Raw genomic sequence first — 22,070 nt, 5'->3', positions numbered from 1 at the left:
AAACCCGATATCTGAGTGTTGGGTTTCTGCACTAATCTTTCAGCAAGATCTTTTAGCACCAGGATTTCCTAGATGTCAGGAGAGATTTTACTAACGATGCCTGAAATTTTCCATCTCAATTTCAGAAATTTGTTTCCAGAACCAGATGACCAAAATTGTGTCAGGATGTTTGAATTGGGGGCGAGAGCTTTTAATTCATTAACAATTTTAGCACTAGGGGGCGCCGTAGCTCAAATTTCCAGTGGCGGTTCAAACTGGGGGGCGAGGGGCCCATTCCCAGAAGAGCATTTTGTCCATTTAATCCAAGCTTAGTCATAGATGTCACATTTTTCTCTACAGGTCACCCAAGCAGAGTTCAGGGGGGCGTAGGTTTTCCTCACCAAGACGAATCACATCATTTGAATGTCAGCTGACGTTCTCTTTCTCTTTCTAACTAGGTGTAGCTGTCAACAGAAATCTCGTGTTCGACCCGAGGCCAAACGATTCTGTTCCTGATTTTTCAGCACGTTCACTTGCGGGTTAACAAACAAGGGGGCGCTTTCAACTAGCTTTGTTGAGAATAATGTTTTTCCGCAGGAAAACACAACCATGGTGGAGACGACTATGATGTGACTGAACCCACTTTGACACTAGTTCATTTATTTGTAATTATGTCATTTTTCTCTCCAACACGAATCTGAGTGGAACTGTTCTAACATTTTTCTCTTTTCATGGACCCGACAAACGCTTCGAGGAGAACTGGAACATTTTCGTCAAAGAACACGAACGGCCACCACCAAGAAGGAAGTGTCTCCGCTCGTTTCGCAAGCTTCACTCTGAAGACACTTGGGGGCGACTGTGGTGACCGAATTTAAATCAAAGTTTTCGCGCTGAAATTAATTGACAGCGGCGCGAAATCGCATTTGAATAATTTGAATTTGAAAAAAAAAGTTCAATCACGAAAAGGAACTCCTTAAACATAGGCAACCAAATATGCATGGATGGTCTAATGCACGTAGCGCTTAGGAGTTAGTTGCATGATCTTTGGGTTAGATGGCAGCACGTAGCGCTAGGGTAATTTCAGTTAGAGGGTTGGTAGAAAGGCGGCATGGCGGTAGAGTGTGTCATTCTGGTGTGTTTCGTGTAAGTGTAACCACGTGGTAAGAGCTAGGTTTAAATTAGTTGGTTTGGTAGTTAATAAAACGGGAGGAAGCCTTTGTTTAACGACGATCAAACGTATTTTTCATACTGATACAGTTGTCCCCAACCCGCGCGGTAAATTCTTGCGCCCTTTTAATCGAAAATTGCAGACTTCCGGTCGGACGCGAACACGTGTTGTGAATCTGTTTCTTTGTTTGTAAATTCACCAATCAAGCTAGTTTTTCTTAATACTCAGCTAGAGCAAACACAATTTAACAATCAGGATTATTTAAATTAACCATTTGCTAGAAGATTTCATGAAATTCACTTAGTCAGGAAAAACACCTTATGTTTAATTACGAATAGGTCTCTGGATGCATATACGTAAGTGTTACATTATAACACTTCTAAATTCTTCACACAAGATTGCTAATAGTTCATTTACGGCAGTTAAACAAGTTCATTATACTGCGGACTGGCGGGGGGTTATGATATTTTCTCCCCTTAGGTGGTTATCATCGTTATCACGATTAATTCATCGGGGCATGTTTCGCAACGCCAGATTGATTAATTAATTAAGGCATGCCCCCAACGCTACAGAAAATTCACGTTACCGAGACGCTTTTTCCTCGCAACGATTTTGGATTTTTACATCACCGAGACGCTTTTTCCCTCGGAGCGATGATTGGATATTTTTGTGTTTGTTTATTATGTGTTTTGTTGGGGTAACCAGTTCGTAGTATTTTAACTTCTCAAAGTAAATTATTTTTGAAGTAACCAATCATTTAGATCATGATATAATTTGGCATAATGTAAACTCTTTGTTTGAACCGTTGATAAAGTGTGGCAAAAATTAATCTCATGTAAATTTTGTTAACTCTGCAAATTTTCACATCATACAATATTTCTTTAATCTCACAATTTTAACCTCAGTAATTTTATTTGTTGTATAAATTTAATTGAACGTAAATTTCATGTTCTACAGTTCTAACCTCACATAACATTTCTATTTGTACAAGTTTATTTCACACCAGATCTTTCGTCTCATGAATCCTTGCTAAGTTTTGTTTTGTAAATACTTTGTTGATGAATGTTTTCTATCATATAAATTATTTGATGTCCAACTTTAATCCCACATAAGAATTATTTGTTGTTTAAGATTTCACAAGATTGTATGGCGAATTTAAATGTTGTTTATTGCTCTTTGAAACTTTAACACTTGTTCAGTTGTTGTTAACATCAGAGTTATAAGAGATTGAATGTTTTAAAATGGAATTGAGGTTAAATGACACAGAAAACGTGGCAGAAGCGAGGTTTGGTTCCTAGTCGAGCTGGCGAGATTTATCGCGCCACCTGTACAAGTCCACAGGTTTGGATAGATTCAGGGGCGGCCGCCGATGTTGTAAATTTCTAGGCTCCTGTACATAGCCTAGATCTCTTGCGGGTTGGACGACCGTAATGGCCTAGTTCCGCAGGGCAAAGTTCGTCATGGGATATGCGTGTGGGGTAGGCTTTGCGATAGATAGAATCACCGTCGCGGGGGGAGAACAGTTCCAGACCGGTAGCTCAGACTCCGCTTATGTCACAACGCTCCAGGGGTACTTTTCTTGTGCTCCTGTTAACTGCCGTAACAAAAAAAAAAAAGGAAAGGAGATCGGCCGCCACACGCCTGTAATAACTTGTGTACTTGCATCCAGTTACTTGATTCAGTTTTTGCTTTGTTTTATTAAACTTGTGATATTCCAATATTTGCATTGATTCCAAACAGATGTATAGAATTTTCGTTTGTTCGTTTTCCATATGTGTATGTCTGTAAATTCGCGAGTGTTTTTCTTCCAGTCAATTCGCGAGTGTTTTTCTTTCAGTCAATTCGCGAGTGTTTTTCTTTCACATATCTTAAGGTGTTTGAAATGTAATAAAATGTCGTCCGGGAATAAAACCAAGGGGGTTTTTGCGCTGAGGGGTAAATCTTCGCAGCGCCTTTCCCCCTGTGAGGGTGGTGCCGTTTCCCCCCCTCCAAAACAATTTTTGTCTATTATTTCTTGCGCTCTCGACAGTGTATGCACTTGTATGAAAGAACTTCTTCCCGCCATTTTTCAAAAGCAAAAAAAAAAAACACAACGTAGGTTCTCATTTGTTAGACGATCACAGCCAAGGCCAAACTTTGAATTTTTAAATTTTTGCGGGCCTTTCAAACTGTTTCAAGGTCAAATTTTGAAGCGGGAAGTTTGGGTTATCACAACTTAATTTTTTTCAATTCGTGACATTTTCTGAACTTCTCGTTTCATTCTTTGTAAAAATTATAATACTCGTTGCGCTGTAGTTAAAATTCAGGACATTTTAACTTTAACAGAGATAAACGCACATGACCCCATGGTAGAAACAGTGATGGGTCCGTAGTCCGTATCCAAATGTAGAGTATTTTTCTCTCACTGTCATTGTTCATGTGAATGTTTATTTATTCGCAATAGTGGACTTTACTGCAGTGAATCAGGCCGCCTTCCTGGCTACCTTCAAGATTGCTAATAGTTCATTTACGGCAGTTAAACAAAATTCATAATGCGAACTGGCGGGGGGTTAAAATAATTTCTTTCCTTAGGCGGTTATCATCGTTATTATCGTCGTTATCATGATTACATCACTGAGACATGTCCTTGCAACGCTAAAGATTGATTACATCATCGAGGCTTGTCTTCACAACGCTAAAGATTGATTACATCATCGAGGCTTGCCCTCACAACGCTACAGATTGATTACTTCATCGAGGCATGTCCTCGCAACGCTAGAGATTGATAACATTAACAAGGCTTATTCCTCGCAACGCCAAAATATACATCATCGAGGCATTTCCTCGCAACTATAAAATTTATATCACCAAAACGCTTTTTTCTCGCAATGATGATTGGATATTTTTGTGTTTATTTATTATGTGTTTTGTTGGGGTAACCAGTTTGCGGTGTTTTAAATTCTCAAAGTAAATTGTTTTTTTTTTAAGTAACCAATCACTTAGATCATGACATAATTTAACCTAATGTAAACTCTTTGTTTGAATCGTCGACAAAGTGTGTCAAGTATTAAGGTTGTAAATTTTGTTAAGTTTGCAAATTTTCACCTCATACAATATTTCTCTAATCTCACAATTTTAACCGCAGTAATTTTCCTTTGTTGTATAATTTTCATTGAACGTAAATTTCATTCACAGCAGTTTTAACCTCACGTAATATTTTTATTTGCACAAGTTTATTTCACACCAGATCTTTTGTTTTATAAATCTTTGCTAGTTTTGTTTTGTAAATATTTTGTTGATGAATGTTTCCATCGTATAAATTATTTGATGTCCAATTTTAATCTCACATAAGAATTATTTGTTGTTTAAAACTTCTCAAGATTGTATGGCGAATTTAAAGGTTGTTTATTGCTCGTTGAAACTTTACCACTTGTTCAGTTGTTGTTAATATCAGAGTTATAAGAGATTGAACATTTAAAAATGGAATTGAGGTCAAATAACACAGAAAACGTGGCAGAAGCTAAGTGCGGTTCCTAGTCGAGCTGGCGAAATTTATCGTGTCACCTGTACAAGTCCACAAGTTTGGATAGATTCAGGGGCGGCCGCCGATGTTGTAACGTTCTCGGCTTCTGTCCTTAGCCGAGATCCGACTGCGGGTCTGGTGACCGTAACGGCCTAGCTTCGGACGGCATGTTCGTCCTAGAGACGTGTAACGTGCTGTTTAGGTAGGCTTTGCGATACATAGAATCACCGTCGAGGGGGGAGAACAGCCCCGACCGGTAGCCCCAAACTCCGTTTGTGCTAGAACGCCCCAGGGGTACTTTTGTTGTGCTCCTGTTAACTGCCGTAACTTTAAAATCTGACGCCACACGCCCATAATAACTTGCGTATTTGCATCCAGTTACTTAATTCAGATTTTGCTTTGTTTTTATTAAATTTGTGATATTCAAATATTTGCATTGATTCCAAACAGATGTATAGGATTTTGCGTTTGTTCGTTTTTCATATGTGTATGTCTGTCAATTCGCGAGTGTCTTTTCTTTCATATTTTTAAAGTGTTTCATTTGAAATGTAATATGTCCGTGAATATACGATAGGGTTTTTTTGGGGCTGAGGAGTGAATCTTCGCAGCTCCTTTCCTCCTGAGAGGGGTGTTATCTTAGCCCCTCCAAAAAAAATTTTTGTCTATTATTTTTTGCGTTCTCGACTCACACGCAGTGTACGCTCACTTGTATGAAAGAACATTTTCTCGCCACTTTTCAAAAAAAAAAACAACGTAGGTTTCCATTTTGTTAGACGATCACAGCCAAGGCCAAATTTTGAATTTTTCGCGGGCCTTTCAGTCTTTTTCAAGGTCATTTAAAGGCGGGAAGTTTGGGTTACCACAATACATAAGCTCTTCATCATTTTAAGGGTGAGTTAAAGCATATTCCAGCATAGGGAAATACATATAAACTTCTGCCCAAGTTTTTGCTATATAGTCCGATAGTCGTAACTAAACTTCACACCGTTGGAATGAGCGTAGAAAACTCTACCCAGACTGCTTTTCCGTTTCTTAAATTTTGTTGTCAAAAAAAAAAATGAAAACGCGTTAAAATTGTGATTAGTATGAGATTATCTGGTTTTCGCTATTTATGGATCAATTTTGAATTTTTAAAAAGATACATTAGTAAAAATTGTATTAAAAAATCCATTGCGCTTTACAGAAATAAAATATCTTAATAAATAATTGAGGAAACCCGGGCAGAATATTTAAAATTTGTGGTCAAACAAACTTTAGCCATTTTTCTGGTCCACTCAAATCGATAACAGGTAACCCGAGTCCGTCCTTTTAAACCCCTGATAATCCGACAATAAAATTTTATGAGAGTGTCCACCCTCTAAAGTTTTCTTAATTTAATCTGTAAGTCAACGCCGAGTAAGAGGCAATTAAAGACAGACTTTTAAGTTTACATTACCTTGTAGTCCCCTTCTAAGTATTTAGGAATATCCTTTTTTAAAAGATTTGCATCCGCAAATTTTTGTTTAAAAGTTTTTGCAGTTGGCATTGAACCTTTTTTTGTAGCTAGCGTGGAATTAACAATTCCATCTAGCGCCGCAGTGGAAAGGATGTTTAGTGTTGGCGCGAATGTTTTGAAGACAAAACGTCATTTCTTAGCTGACGAAAATTTTAAATTTCAGTTGTTATTGAATTTAAATGATGAATGTAGTCCTCTTGCGTGAAGTATTTATTTGTTTTATTTAATTTACTAATGTGAATATGTAACAAATGCGTTAGTAAAATAAATCACTCACTGCCTTTTTGATTTTAACACGTTTTTTCTTGACCCTTTGGACCCATACAACAAATATCTAAAATTGTGTCTTCATCAAAATTTTCAAAGTGCAAAAAGTAATTGTTCCAATCACTGGTGATTGCCATTGATGATTGTTTATTTTGCAAATGCGTTTTTTTCTCGGCGCGAAATTTAATTTTTAAATTGGGACACCACAATTCTTTTATTTGTTTACCAACTTCTTTGAAATGTAGTTCATAATTTTTCTGTACCAATTATATTCTAGTAATAATCCAGGTAGTAACGTCCATTATATTGTCTCAAAAGGTAATACATCATACGGTTACTCTAGTTTAAGTTTTTAATTTAATACATATATCACTACTTATGAATAAACACATTCCGCCGTATTATTTTTTTAAACATAACGTCGATTTTGAAATTTCACGCATTTGATTTTTTTATTTCATTTGACTTCGATGAAACTGGGTTTAGATCAACACATTAGTTTTTTAATAAAATTTATTTTTAATACCTCACACTGCTGCTGTAGTCATCTACACCCTTATTACAAAACATTAGTGATAAAACTATACTCACAATTATGCTTATTATTAATTTAAATCCAAAATGATTCGTAACTTCCAATCCACGCTGTTACATCAGCCCAACTAGGAAATTCGTTCAAAAACTCTGAATATTCCTCCGTCTTATTATTTTGTTCGTCGTGAACAAAAATTCCTGCAACAGCGACTTCCGTTGTTAAATTAGTGGCATTTGTTGAAACTTCAACATCAAAAGTAAATTTTAGAGCTGCTCGTTCTTTACCATAAACATGTAAAATAAAAAATATATCTCGATCGTTCCACACGGTTCTTTCCGAAGGCAGTCTTTCTATTAGACTTATATTCACGATTTTTGTATTCGTCTTAGGAGAAAGATATACCGCCAGACGATCTGGTCCAGATACAGTTACGTTATAACGTATCACATGTTGGTTAACCTGACTTTTTGATAAAACTTTTAGTACTGGCTGCTCTGGGAGAACTGGCTGTTTTGCGGGAATCCAGGAACTATATTTACTGAAAAATGTAAGCTCAGCACAATGTCTAAAGACATACAGTAGTTAGAACTTACACAACTTGTACCATTCTTGAGTGTACTAAGGGCAAACCACAAAATAAATAGTTTTCGCAGTCTTGGTCTATGCTTTGAATTGTTCCAATTTCTTTAACCATGTTCTTTACCATTGATGGTGAATGTCTATCCAGATTGAGCAAAAAATATCCAGAATCTTGTTGCGCTATCACGCCTTGTTGGTTGTGGAATAGTCTTTGGGTATGCTGCAGAGTTACAATAAATAAAAATTCTTTTTTGATTTTGATGATTTACTATAATCCAGTATCTTTCAGGAGTAGGAGAATTGTTATGATCAGAATATGGGAATCCTAAAGGTGTGAAAATTATAATAAACGTTAAAGCGAATACCGCTGTGAAAAAATATAACAGATATTTAAACTTTCTGACCATTGTTGCAAGAGCAACCTGGAAATGACAAAATTAAAAAAAAAAAATAATTAAACGAAGTACGTACCAGAGGAGAAGTGATTGCAATTGTGAGGAAGAGAGATAATATCCCTATCATGACCTCCACATTTTTGTTCGGCCCTATTCTACCTGTCATAGGGATGAACAAGGAGAAAATTGTTAGTGTACCATACATTAAAAAAATCGTTGGAATTATTAAACTCGCTAAGTATGGTATCAGCCATTTTCGTACTGTAACACATCTATTGCATTTATATTTAAGTTACCACGGCTTCTTACTTGAGTGTTGTAATTTAAGTACATAGACGAAAACAAATCCTACTGAGCTGAACAACACGGGTATCATTAAGGCATAGACAGCTCTTATGCCTAAAACGGTTCCGAAAAATAGTATAACGGTCCAAATCATCCTCATGCAGTTAGCTTGCATGTGTGTTCTAACGTTGGGGTTTAACATCTAAAAAGCAGCATTACTGTAAAAAAAAATAATACCGAATAAATAGGCGAAATTTTTAATTTCTTTTTCAATTTGAGAATATATAAAGCTTTAAATAGTGAATAAAAAAATTGTGCATTCAAAATAATTATAATATATAATAACTTTTAGTTCTATTATTGCGTGAAGAATAAAAAATAGCATACGACTCTTTGTAGACGGTGTAACTTCAATACGTAGAAATATACTTAGACTTCTAGAATCGTTAGAACTTTCAGTGTGGTTTATTAAATGCCTTTCCTATCCAGTTCCGGCAACCTTGATGGTAGGTGTACTCGGGCGCCAATTTTTTTTGCGTTATACGTTATACAACATCTATATCGACAATTCGGTAAATAAAAATAAATCACAAGATAATTAAAAAGTTTGCTTTTTCTAAACGCGTTTGTTGCCCTAAACTTTACACTATGTAGTTGTGGTTGCCTATAACGTAAAGGGAACGTTATTTATATTATTAGCATTATTATTGTATGTAATGGGTTAAATTGATTTTTTTTGCGGGAAGGAAACATTTGCACAAGAAACCGATATGTGATGTGATACTGGGATAGCGTAGTTTGGAAGTATGCATGCTATGGATTTTTTGGAAAATCCCAAACAGCTAAAGTAAAAAATGACCACATTTTTTTTCTTGTGTTTTTCAAATGTCAATGATTCCGATTATGCACATTACAGATTTTAAATATCCCACACTTTCACTCACCCTAAATTTTATAGACAACGGAAATGTGGACAGCCCTACAGTAGGAATTACATAGAGCCCAAAAATAAGCCAAGTGTTTGTAAACCAACTCATTGAATATCCAATTTTATCTATCAAAAGTGCTAGAAGAATAACAAAAACTCCAGCCAGAATCCATCCTCCAATTATTGTTCCAAATGTTAAAACCAGATACTTCAAAGTTGTTGTTGTATAACCTGAAACACGCAAAATATACCCCAAACACGTGAAAAAGCTCATACAGACCTAGCTTAAATCTATGTATACTTAAAACAAATATTACAAAGGAAAAAACAACAACGCATAAATTTATAACAGACGCTACTGTTTGTGTATATGAGACCATAAATAATCCCAAAAAATCAAAAAATACGACCTTTCCAGGATCGCTTTTAGGACTCGCTACTTCAGGTGCATTTGCTAGACTTCTTACTAGAGACAACACGTTGTCTCCAACATGTTGAAAAGAGCCAAGGGGTATGTGTTCAAAATCGTCATACTGGGTATGGTAACGATATCCATTCTTAAAAAATGCCATATCAAACCCTATAAAGACAATTTAAGAACATTTCCATGAATATACAATTATTCACGTACCCACTAAACCCCCATAATCTCTGAAGATTCGAAAGTCAGTATCTGAGGGTAATAAATTGGTTTGAAAAATTTCTTCTCCAGCAGCTTGCCCATACGGATGCGGCACATGCGCATAATACTTCATTAACCAAGGAGTCTTGGGTCCTGACTGGAACAATATTATTTTCCCGCCAGCTCCTGCTGCTTCTAAATTAAGTACAACTTTGCAGTCTTGAGCCCACTTGTGTTGAGTAATAAATCCGTGGGAGGCTTGAAGACAAGTTTCTTCTGCTCCATTAAAGAGAAACACTACGTTATTCAATGGTCTCTGAGGCTCTTTCGACAATTTTCTTAAAATCTCCAACATAACAACGACATTAATACCGTCGTCACTGCCTCCAGGACTAGTGGGTACAGAATCAAAATGAGCGTTAATTAAAACGCTGTCTGAAGTATCGTTTGCCGCATATAATTTTACTACAATATTTTGTAAGTTCGAGTAAGGAACAATTTTACCATTTGGTTTATAGTCGAGGTAGTGAGCACCTGTTACAACTTGAGTATCAATTTCAATTTTATGATTAGTATGAGCTTCGTGTATGATTGAATTAATTTCATTTTGTAAAAAATCTACTGTCAGGTTTTCATTTTTGTATCCACCCACCACGCGTGATCCTATTCCTGTAAGTGCCTTAAGATCATTTTGCGCTCTTTCAGCAATGAAGGAGTCCGGATAAGTTTCCTATTTGGGGTTTTTGGATTTTTGTGTCGTTTTTCAAAACAGAAAGGTACTTACCTCATCTGTTAATTTCAAGGGTGTAGGTAGAGTGTTGTCAACTACATAAACAATGCCGTACAAACTTAGTAGGGTAATAATGACTCCGAAAGACGTAAAAACTGAGACACTTTCAAAAATCATTTTGCGAGTGGTTTGTTTGCAGCCATTTAAAGGAACACATGGAACACACTCTTCACTATTTTTCATTATTGTATGTTATGACCAAAAATGTGGGTTGAGTTGTCTCTTTCAATGAAAAGGTAATATAAGTAGGTGGAGGAATTTGCTAAAGGTTTGTGGTTTGTGGTGGGTAGCTATTTCCATCACACATGTTACATATTAAAATAATTTTGCGCAATTGCGCATCGTTTACTATTATATTTAGCTTTTACCTTGAATAGTAATTTGTTTAAATATATATATATATATATATATAAAATATAATTTTAAATCACATACTTAATAATACTGATATTGTTGCTATCACAGTTTAAAAATTTAAATTTGTTATAAATATTGCGGGGTTAGGAATTTGACAGAATTTGACATTTGACTGATTTGACAATTTAGTGACAGCAGTGACAGCACGAGATCAAAACTTCAGCTTTTTTAAAGAAATTGTGTTTGTACGAATGTACAGTTAATTAACAATAAACAAATGCAAAAGAATGTACTGCAGTAGCTAAAATATGGAAATATCTAACAAATACTGCATATATGTGGGAACTACTCGAGGAGTGCTACAGTGTAAGTATCTAACCTCAATTTCTCACGTGTTTTAAACATTTGTTTTAGGTAGCTATTGTAAACCAGATGAAAAAGTAGCTTACAGTGTTCCAGAACAACAGTCTGAAATCACAGCTTTGGAATGGGGGAGATCTGAAGACGAAATCATTGTTGGTTATAAAAACGAACAAGTACACCTCTACAACTTGAATCAGAATAAGTACACAAAAACAATTAGTAAATTAGAAGGTGAAGGCCCCATTGCGGGTATTGCTCCAGTAAACAAATCAATTCTAATAGCAAAACATGATGGGATTATAACTCTTTGGAACGGGAAAAAGTCTGATTACTTTTCTATAAATTTAGAAGAAAAAGGAACTCTTGAAGCTATTATTTATAACAAGAATAGAGAGGATGTTGTGGGGACAGGAGGTGAATGTAACGATTTTAAGTTATGGAATCTTGAAACCAAGCAATGTTTATTCAAGGCTAAATCCGTAAGTCATTACTTGGTGGGATTACATATGGTTGATTTTCTTTATTGTAGCTTGGTCATGATGAATTGAATTTACCCATTCCAACATCTATTAAAGGACTAATCAGCTTTTCAGAAAGTGAAAAACTGAATGCTTGCTGCACAAAGGAAGGACATGTTCTGCTTTACGATGAACGAGCTCAGAGAAGGCCTGTTGTGAAATTTCACGAGAAGAAAGCCTGTTATACTTGCATAGCAAGTGCTTTTCGGGAAAGGTTTGTTATATAGTTTTTGGCAATGAATGAAAGGGTAATTTTTAATTTCTAGGCAGTGTTTGGTGGGCACTACTAGGGGCTACATGCAATTACTAGACTTACGAGCTCCTGGGAAGTGTGTCAGAACATTCACTACTTTTACTGGTAGTGTGACTAGCATAGCTTGTGATCCTCAAGAACCACTGGTAGCAACTACAAGTTTAGATCGATATTTAAGGGTTCACCATTTAGAAACTAAAGAGCTAGTTTACAAGGTATTATGTTCTTTTGTGTTTGTTGTTAGTTTATTTTGTTGTTGTAGGTTTACCTCAAACAAAATTTAACAAAAGTATTGATGAAACCATTAGTTAAGGAGGAACCAGAAGAAGTTCCTGATGCACCAATAGTTGATGAAGAATATGAGGAAATATTCAGTAACATGGAAGTTGTAACAGATAAGAAAACAAAAAAGCACAAACAAAAGTCATTAGTAGAAAGTGGGGTTAAAAAGAAAAAGAAGAAAACCCAGTCTTTGTAAAAACTTATTTTTTTAAATAAAGTTAAATATTCCATTAAAGGATGTAATATTATCTTTCAAATATGTAGTTTGTGTAGTAGCAGGGTCTGAGAACTAAGAATAAATTAGTATTATTTTCACGAGAAACAAAAAACGAACAAACTAACGTCAATTTCATAAACAATAGTTGTTAAAGAAATTTGATCTGAACCATGGAACATGTCATCTTAACGTGGTTTTTAATTATTTGTTAAAAGTGATATTAGATCAGAAAACTTGTGATTTATTCTGGGAATTAAGTTCCATATACCTCAAGAAAAATTAACATTTGAAACTGACTACTTTATGGAATATCTAAAAAAACGACTCATTCAATTCAACTGAAATGTTTGTGATGTTTTTGAAATAAACCAATTAATTCAAATATTGGTGACATAAAAATAACTAGTAGAGACGGATTATTTTAAGTTCAACATGGTGAGTCATCAGAAACTGACAACGGACTGTCAGTCAGTAGCTTAACATGCACACTTCAGATGGGGGTGGTTTTTTAAATTATTTTTTTTAAATCGCAAACAATAACATAGAGACACATGAACTTAAGTGAACTGGTCAACACGTTAGCAGGGCTATGAAAGTCTCAGCTGACTCCATAAGAAATACATGGGGAGCTTACGGAACAACATAAAGAGGTCACTGGCGTCACTAAAGGTGCTCCGACCTTGAAGAACATAGTTTCTCTTTCATTTTAAGGTTTTCGGTGAACGTTTTGTCTGGTTTTGTCAACAAGAAATGTCATATTATTTACGGAATCATACGGGATGTTGGGTTATGGGGTTAAAAACAAACGTAAAATTTATTTTAACAAAGTAATAGATGCTTACGACACAGTCTTACGATACATGTAAAAAATACTAGAAAATTCCAGGCTAAAGAGGTCAACAAACTGCAGGTTAAACGAAATAGTTTAATTTTCGCTGTGTGCGTGTTTGAGCGGTCCAAGATTTATTTTTAAATTTTAGTGTGTAAAAAGTTCTAACTCTAATAAAAACTGAGACGAGGTAATCAAGAGGAAAGTCTTTGCAGGGGTGGTGGAATGGTATTTTTGTGTGGTTCGTTTTTTAGCCGCAAACCAGTTAACGAATACAGTGCATAAATTGGGAAAAACTCACAAAATATATTACCCACTACCGGAGTATAAACTGCAAAATGTTTAGGTGGCATCATTAAATCGCCAAAAATCACATCTTCATTGAAAACTTTAAAATGTCACACAATTAAAACAGGATGTATATACCACTTCGTAAGAATGTGCAAAGTTCACACAAACTTCGCAGAAGTGGTGGTGTAAGAATGTTCGTATTAATGAGTATCCACAAACATACCATAAACAGTTGTGTTCTTTCAAGGTGAGTTTCCGGTAACTCACATCACTTAATGATTGTTGAAGAGGCCGGAATACAGGGAAGATGTGTTGTGGAAGTTTGTTTAAAAGAACACCTTAGCAAATTTTTCATTTCAAATAAAATAGTGTTTCACAGTTGGTTCTTGCACTTGTATCGAAATAATCTGTAGTAAATAGTTTCCGAAACGTTCTTTGGAATTCTATTGGTGTGGGATTTATACAATTCCCAAATTGACGCCTCACAGAGCCAAACAAATATGTCAAACAATACTGATTTAGTTGCAGCAACCTTTTAGTGAAAATTGTAAACAAATTGTATTCTGTGAAAACTATTAAAAATAATAAGCAAAATGTTTATGTTCCTGAAGTTGTTTTTTATTTTTTTGTGAGTGATTTAAAAATATTAAGAGTGAATTAAAAATTTTGCAATTCACTTGTGGATAACAACTTATTTGTCAGACTTGTTAAGGCTTTAATAAACGCAGTTTAAAACGTCAAAATTGAATAAAAATGTTTTGCTTGAATATATTAATAATTTATAAGAAAGAAAAAAATGACCAATGTCACTAATACATGCCAACCATTTTTATTTTTGTGTACAATTATTATTAGTATTATATGAATCACATACGAATGCTACGAAATATTTGAATCTTCGTGTTTCCCGGGAACGGGCTCCCAAGGTCACACCCGTTCCGCAAATATTGCTGAAGTTTCGTTACTGATCTACTGTGACGTTAGCATGAATGTGAAAGAATCTATTAGGTGCTAATCTAAACAGGTACTCTTACGTAGGTAGAGTAGCTTTCAACACGAAAGGGTACAGGTGGTGGGAGTGCGCAGAACATTGTTTTGGTTTGGCCTTACAAATATCGTGCAAGCAGTGGCAGCGGCGATGAATATTTCGATTTTGAAATATTAAAATATTGCGGTTAATAAAAATATCACTTTTCTATTTTACTAGCGTTGACATTATAGAAAAAGAATTTAAACAACTGTTAGTGCTGTGTATTTGATGTATGAGTTGAATAAAAAAGTAAGTAAAATAAGTAAAAAGGTAATTTTTAGTGAGCAATAATAACTGTTAAATTTCGGTGCAGTCGAAGCTCTAGTTATAAACCACAATTATTCTAGAATATGAACTGTGATTATTACTTCGACGTTAAAGACAGAAAACGCTAAGCCTTATTATAATCCGACTTTGCGGTATTGATAAATTGTGCCAGAAAATTAAAAACCATATAATTATAGTCATAGGTTGCTTATTCTCAGAGTTTAAACCCCGCTTTTATCTAAAGATTTAACTGTTGATTTAAGACTAGTCGACTATAAAATAGTATATTTTTACTCATGCTAGAATCCCTCACATTATAAACGCGTTCAATAATTAAAAATACCAAATTTTGTGTGATAGATTATCATAATTGATTGTTATGTAGGTAAGTCTATTTTTTTAACAAACAAATTAATTTATTTTTATTAAATGGTTGTCTGTATTCTTTTGTAGAAATTGCTCTTTTTTTTTATTGTTTTTGAAAGAAGTATAACTCAGCCGAGCCTCCCTTCTCAATGCATCGATGTTACGCTACTGATGACCCGGCTACAAGTCGCGCAACTTAAGCCCCGCCCCTGTACCCTTTCGTGGTGAAATTACTTCTAGGAAAGTTTACAATGCCAGAGAAACGATGACGGACGTCTCTTAGGGTGAGCCCACACTTTAAAGTAGTAAAGAAGTACTATACTATAGAGCGTCGTCTTCGTTGATTCACTAGAGCTAGTAGTTGCTAAGAAACGACTGATTCTGGAAAATTACATACCCTCTAAGAAAATGCTGGGTAGGCGGGCGGGGCTAGTATTTCTTAAGATAAGGCTGATTTAGGTAAATGACTAAACAATGTTAAGAGGGATCGCTGGAATGAAGGGAGGGGGGGGGGGGTTGGTTGGGCGGGGCTATTGCTTGCTTATAAAAGACACTAAGAAAAAGTTACACTTAGCCCCGCCCACCCACCCGTTTATTTTTTTCTTCTGAAATTAGAAATAAATCTTATAGCAAATACTTATAACAAAAAATTATAGTTAGCGCTTTTTTTTGAACAGCCTACATTTTATTAATTCCCATTCTCCCTCTACAAAAGAGAGTTAAAACTGTGAAAAATTACAAACCCCCTAATACAGGGCGGATAGGCGAGGCTAGTATTACTTAAAATAAAATGACTGAACTATATTAAGAGTAATCATTGAAATGAAGAGGGGGTGGGTGGGCGGGGCTATTTCTTGCTGACAAAAAACTAAGAAAAAGTTAAATTTGGCCTCGTCCACCGATCCGTTCTCTCATTTGTTCTTCTGATAAAAAATAAATCTTACAGCAAATATTATAACAAAAAATTACGATACTACATTTTATTAGTTCTCATTCTCACTATAAAAGACCATATAATTAACCCCCCCAACCACTCCTCCTTCATTTCAGGAATTCATTTTAACTAGTTCCAATGAAAAATGGATCTCATAGTAAACAGCAATAAAAACGTTAGACTGAGAACAACGCGGGTGGGCGGGGCCAGTACTTGTCAAGATTGAACTGACTTTAATATGACTTAACCCCTAAGAAAATAATTGGGGGGTGGGCGGGCAGAGCTAGCATTTGCTAAGAAAAGACTGACTCTGGAAAAATACATATCCTCTAAGAAAATGCTGGGTGAGTGGGCGGGGCTAGTAATTCTTAAGATAAGGCTGATTTAGGTAAATGACTGAACAATGTTAAGAGGGATCACTGGAATAAAGAGGGGGTGAGTGGGGGGGAGGCTATTGCTTGCTTATAAAAGACACTATAAGAAAAAGTTAAACTTTGCCCCGTCCATCCACCCGTTTATTTTTTTCTTCTGAATTTAGAAATAAATCTTATAGCAAATACTTTAACAAAAAAATACAACTAGCGCTTTTTTTAACAGCATACATTTTATTAATTCCCATTCTCACTCTACAAAAGAACATATAATTAACCCCGCCCACCCACCCCAGCTTTATTTCGGTGATTCATTTTATCTAGTGCCAATGAAAGATGGATCTCATACTAAATAAAAATGAAATCGTTAGAATGAGAACAACGCGGGTGGCCGAGGCCAGTACCTGACAAGATAGGACTGACTTTAATAAATTACTCAATCCCTACGAAAATAAAGGGTGGGTGGGCGGGCATATTAGTATTTGCTAAGAAAAGACTGACTCTGGAAAAATACATATCCTCTAAGAAAATGCTGGGTGAGTGGGCGGGGCTAGTAATTCTTAAGATAAGGCTGATTTAGGTAAATGACTGAACAATGTTAAGAGGGATCACTGGAATAAAGAGGGGGTGAGTGGGGGGGAGGCTATTGCTTGCTTATATATGACTCTTTAGGTAAAGGTTAAACTTAGCCCCGACCACCCACCCGTTCTCTAATGTTTTTCTTCTGAAATAAGAAATAAATCTTACAGCAAATAATAAAACAAAACATTTTTATTAACCCTTTTTCTAACAGCCTACATTTTATTAATTCCCATTCTCACTCTACAAAAGAGCATATAATTAAAACTGTGGAAAATTACAAACCCTCTAAGAAAATAGGGGGCGGGTAGGCACGACTAGTATTACTTAAAATAAGGCTGATTTTGGTAAGTGGTTCCCATATTAAGAGTAATCACTAGAATGAAGAGAGGGTGGGTGGGCGGGGCTATTGCTTGCTTATAAAAGACCGTAAGATAAAGTTAAACTTAGCCCAGCCCACCCACCCGTGCTCTAATAGTGAATCAACGAAGACAACGCTATAGAGTATTTTTGTTGCTCAGAAATTATTAGGTATGGACAGACCATAGTTATAGTTACACATGATAATGTTTTTTTTTCTGCCATCTTAAAATGTGCCATTTTTTAATACCAATTTTGAAAGATCACTTGAACGTTTCATGACCCCTAGCTTACTAAAAAAAAGATCTCCCTTTCCCTCTGTCTGTGCCGATTTTTATAAGACAAATAATCTCCTAAACCACCGAATTGATTGTTGGCTGATTGTAAGTGTTATAAACGTTAACCAAAATTTGTCTAATCACGCCCACCAACAATATAATAACGTCTTCTGAAAATTTTAGATAGTAAATGTTGTGTAAATTTTATAAAATAACATACTCCTACACTTGTGTCTTATGAATCCGTTTTGATGTTTTACACTAGACCTTCAGATTTTTTGAAAAAAGTCAAAATTCCACACCATTTTACAATATTCAACTTTGAAACTTCAAAACCGAAAGCTCTGATATCTTGCAAAGTTTTAAGGTTATCGTATAAGGTAAAGGCACAAGTGTTCGACACTTTCCTTTATTGTTGTTACTATTAAGCTCATTTTACCTTCAAGTGAACTAGAATGAACAGTGAATTACTCCATATTTATGTCTTATATTTGACATCTTTGACTAAACTTTAAGTAAAAAAAAGTGGCGTCGATGTCCAAAAGATCAGTGCATGTCATTGATCTAATAAAGGAGTGGATGGAGCCTTGTATACGTTTCCATACGCGAGCGAGTGTAATCAACATAAGAAAGAAATAGCTAGAGCCGTTATGCATCAGTGGGGAAAGGACGGCTGATCATGTATCACGTGCTGGGTGGCAAGAAACGCTTCATTTGAACGGGAATTAATACGTTTTCTTACGAATTTGTTGAAACAATCAATTATAACAAACGTCTGTTAATGAAAACTATATTTTTACAGTTTACATTAAAATTATGTGTAATATGAAACAACAAAAATCATGTTAAGTGGTGGAGATAGTCTTTTAACAAAATGAAATGTATACAGAATCTACAATATATTACGAATTCAGTTAATACAATAATCTTCTACAAGTTAACTAATCTTGTGTGTATGTTCATTGGTAAATCTGAAATTTTTAGGATAAAATTAATTAAACTTTCGATAAAAATGACAGGGTGCCTAATTAAATTAAACATATTAAACTGTGTGGAATTTTCTACTAAAGTCTATTTCCTAAATCCACGTACAAATAACTAAAACAATAATCAATAGATATAAAATTCCCTCTTTTTGTAGCAACAATCCATTTTTTTCGTAACTCGGAATGTTTAGGGAATATAACAAAATTTTTAAATTATAATTACGAAATCCTTCGTCTCTATGTGTGATTATTACCTATGAAATGAAACAGGATTGCTTTCTTTGCACGTTCTTTGCAATTATACGTACAACACGATTTCACGATGTTTAACAAATAGTCCGATAAAATACAACTTAAGAAGACTGTAGTCATTTAAATAAGGTAACTTGAGCCTAAAAAACGTAAATTTGCAAAAATACACCTTTAAACACCATGCAACAGCACGAAAGAAACCGCCAGAAACACAGTGCTCTGCAGTTTCGCGTCAATGTTTTGCCACCCAGAGAGCCCTATCTCTGTCCCACTGTGTTGGCAACGCGCGTCTCTCTCTAAGTTACCTCCATATAATATTATTTCTATGCTTCCATACAATATTATTTCTATGGTGCATGTGTTTCAGCGTCGTTTTTGTAAAGCAGAACCGTAAGGTAAGTGGTACAAATTATTATTGTACCCAACTTCCTGGTTAATCGTTTCTGGCCGATACATCAATGTCTAAATATCAGAATACACATTATTCAAGCGATCAGCCAATGTAAATCTGATTTTGTACATTTTCTAACCTATAGTGGAGGAGGGGTGTCTATTATTGGATACAAATTAAAAGATCATTGGGGAACCAGTGACCGGAAGTGGTATCGATTATAAGGAAAAGCAATTTTTTCATGTCGGTGACACTGACAGAATGCGGGCAAAATTTAAAATATCCTGTTCAACACCAGACCTTTGTACCTACCATGATTTACTCTAGTGTTCGACACACATGTGTCAGTAAATACTGGGACAACAAATATCTGATTCTGGTTCATTAATTTCGTACAAATAGCTCCTAGAAGAAATTATACAAAAGAACAAATGTCTAAAGCCTGCTGTTGGGCGTGGAATGGCGATAGCCACAGCAGCAAAGGCTTTTTCTGTCCCAAGAACAACACTTTTGGATAAAGTAAGTGGCAGAAGTTCGCTCGAGACCAAGATGGGACCAAACACAGTGCTAACGCAACATGAAGAAAAAATTTTAGAAGACTGAATAATAATGTCTTTGTCTGATATGCACTGGACAACAACCCCCGTTTGTTAATGGACGGCCGGGAAAAAAATGGTTTTCATCGTTTCTTAAAAGACATCCAATCATTAGCCAAAGGATTTCGCAAAACCTAACTCCAGCTAGAGAGAATATATCAGTAGAATAAATTCCAGGGCGGTTAAGAGAAATAGAAGAAGATCTAAAAACAAGAAATTTATTATTTCACATATTTTTTTACAACCAAAAGGTGAAAAAGTTTTGGCAAAAAGGAGTAATAAAGCTGTACTTAAATATATAGTGCGGGCAGCAATAATGAGAAGGAAAGTTTGACAGTTTTAATAGCCTGCTAATGCAAATGAAAATTTAGCTCCTCCAATGACTGTATTTCGTCATTAAAGAATCCTGGATTATATTTCCAGCAGTGTAAATCCTAAGTGGGGTATTGGATGTTCAGAAAGTGGTTGAATGTGCGGCTCAACATTTTATGAATATATTACAAATATTTTTGATACTTGGCTTGACGAGATGAAGATCGAAAGACCGATGATTCTTTTCATCGATGGCCATGCTTCTCACATGATCCTCCATTTATCACTGTTTTGCAGTAGCAAACAAATAGAACTTGTAACACTTTACCTAAACTCTACTCACTTGATACCTACAGCTCATGCATGTTGCTGTATTCAAACCATTCAAGAGTTATTGGAAAAAATCTATTCGACGTTGGTGTGTTGGAAACAATGGAAATAAAGTTCAGAAGGAAAATTTTGCACCTATGTTTGAACAAGCTTTGTCACAGATTGGCTCACAAACAGTTGAAAAAGTTGAAAACGGTTTTAGATGCAGTGAACTTTTCCCCTTTAATGTTGCAAGTGTAGATTTTGGAAAGATAGCAACTCAGCAACAACAAATTGATGATTCTTTATTTAGTAACGAAGAAATTTCCAACAGCCTTCGGATTTTAGCGAACTATATGCCAGTCACAATACTTGAACAATTAAAAAAAAAAGAGAATGAAAATGAATGGCAGGGCAAACTTCCGACAAAAGTTTATTTTCAGTTTGGAAAAAAAAATAAAAAAGATGCACATATGAACACTTCAAATGTTGGAAATTCCGAAACAGATGGAACGGACCAGATAGATCTAAATGTACCATCAACAATGGATTTGAGAGACACATAAGAAGTAATAGATAATGAAACAGAAAAGGATAATAGTGTAGAGCATCAGAATTATAATGAAGTAGAAGCAGAACAAAAGATTAAGCAAAAATAATTGAAAACTGGGTTAGAGGAAACTGAAGTTTTGCCAAGCACCAGCACATAACGCGAAATACGAAATTCGGGGGAGAAAACTGAACCCAGATGAATTAACATAATTTCAGTAAACAGTCTCGGCAAAGCATGTGAGTCAGGTGGTCCAACCACTCCTAAGAAAACAACTGTAAATTTTAAATAAAATGTACCATTACCATTCAAAAAGGCACTGTTTTGGCCTGAAAAAACTAAACACAAACGGAAATAAAAGATACCTGCGGTAATAACTTTCAAAGCATGGCAGGATTATTATGCAAAGAAAGGAGAAGAAAAACGAACAAAAGTGGAAGTGAAAGAAAAGAAAAGTCAAGAATGACAATCCAAAAAACTTGAAAAAAACAAGAAAAAGACGAAAACTAAACACAAGCTGCTATTGACGAGCGATTCTGAATCTGAGGAACAATGGGAGGAAAGTGGTGACACCCTAGGCGACATTGATTTAGAACAAGAAAGTAGCGATGAAGACTTTAGGTAATACAAAGTTGAAGTAAAATCAAAATCACTTAAGCAACCATGCCAGAATTCATGTGTAATTGTAGAATATGGATACAAACGGATATATTTTTTTACCATGACAAAAAGTGGTTTATGACCAGAACAAAAGAAGGAAATCCATTATACAGAAGAAGAATTAATAGAAATAGTACAAGTACCAAAGAAAAAAAATTCACGTGGAATATATTC

General features: G+C 35.3%; 2 protein-coding genes and 1 long non-coding RNA gene across 3 annotated transcripts; 2 read left to right on the top strand and 1 right to left on the bottom strand.

Annotated features, from left to right (window-relative positions):
- Nucleotides 1-6,906: 6,906 nt before the first annotated feature.
- On the bottom strand, nt 6,907-10,925 carry LOC135144608 (endoplasmic reticulum metallopeptidase 1-like). The gene is made up of 9 exons (XM_064076635.1): nt 10,540-10,925; nt 9,765-10,485; nt 9,414-9,713; nt 9,150-9,364; nt 8,230-8,407; nt 7,997-8,181; nt 7,795-7,947; nt 7,540-7,745; nt 6,907-7,484 (listed from the first exon to the last, which is right to left on the bottom strand). Exons 1-9 carry the CDS (start codon nt 10,726-10,728, stop codon nt 7,022-7,024), a joined length of 2,610 nt encoding a protein of 869 aa, XP_063932705.1. The 5' UTR covers nt 10,729-10,925; the 3' UTR covers nt 6,907-7,021.
- Nucleotides 10,926-11,061: 136 nt separating this feature from the next.
- LOC135144609 (WD repeat-containing protein 74-like) lies at nt 11,062-12,553 on the top strand. The gene is made up of 5 exons (XM_064076636.1): nt 11,062-11,268; nt 11,317-11,744; nt 11,795-11,997; nt 12,050-12,251; nt 12,299-12,553. The coding sequence occupies exons 1-5, from the start codon at nt 11,211-11,213 to the stop codon at nt 12,512-12,514; spliced, it is 1,107 nt and encodes a 368-aa protein (XP_063932706.1). The 5' UTR covers nt 11,062-11,210; the 3' UTR covers nt 12,515-12,553.
- A 717-nt stretch (nt 12,554-13,270) lies between these two features.
- Nucleotides 13,271-14,265, top strand: LOC135144751 (uncharacterized). Its single transcript, XR_010283222.1, has 2 exons — nt 13,271-13,848; nt 13,903-14,265. It is a non-coding gene; the product is annotated as an uncharacterized LOC135144751 (long non-coding RNA).
- The last annotated feature ends 7,805 nt before the right edge of the window (nt 14,266-22,070 follow it).

The sequence above is a fragment of the Zophobas morio genome, unplaced genomic scaffold (assembly GCF_036711695.1).
Source record: "Zophobas morio isolate AGI-343-1 ecotype UQ-CSIRO unplaced genomic scaffold, CSIRO_AGI_Zmor_V1 ptg000108l, whole genome shotgun sequence".
NCBI classification, from domain to species: domain Eukaryota; kingdom Metazoa; phylum Arthropoda; class Insecta; order Coleoptera; family Tenebrionidae; genus Zophobas; species Zophobas morio.
Note: the sequence above shows the minus strand (reverse complement) of the source record. Positions and strands in the feature narration are given on the sequence as shown.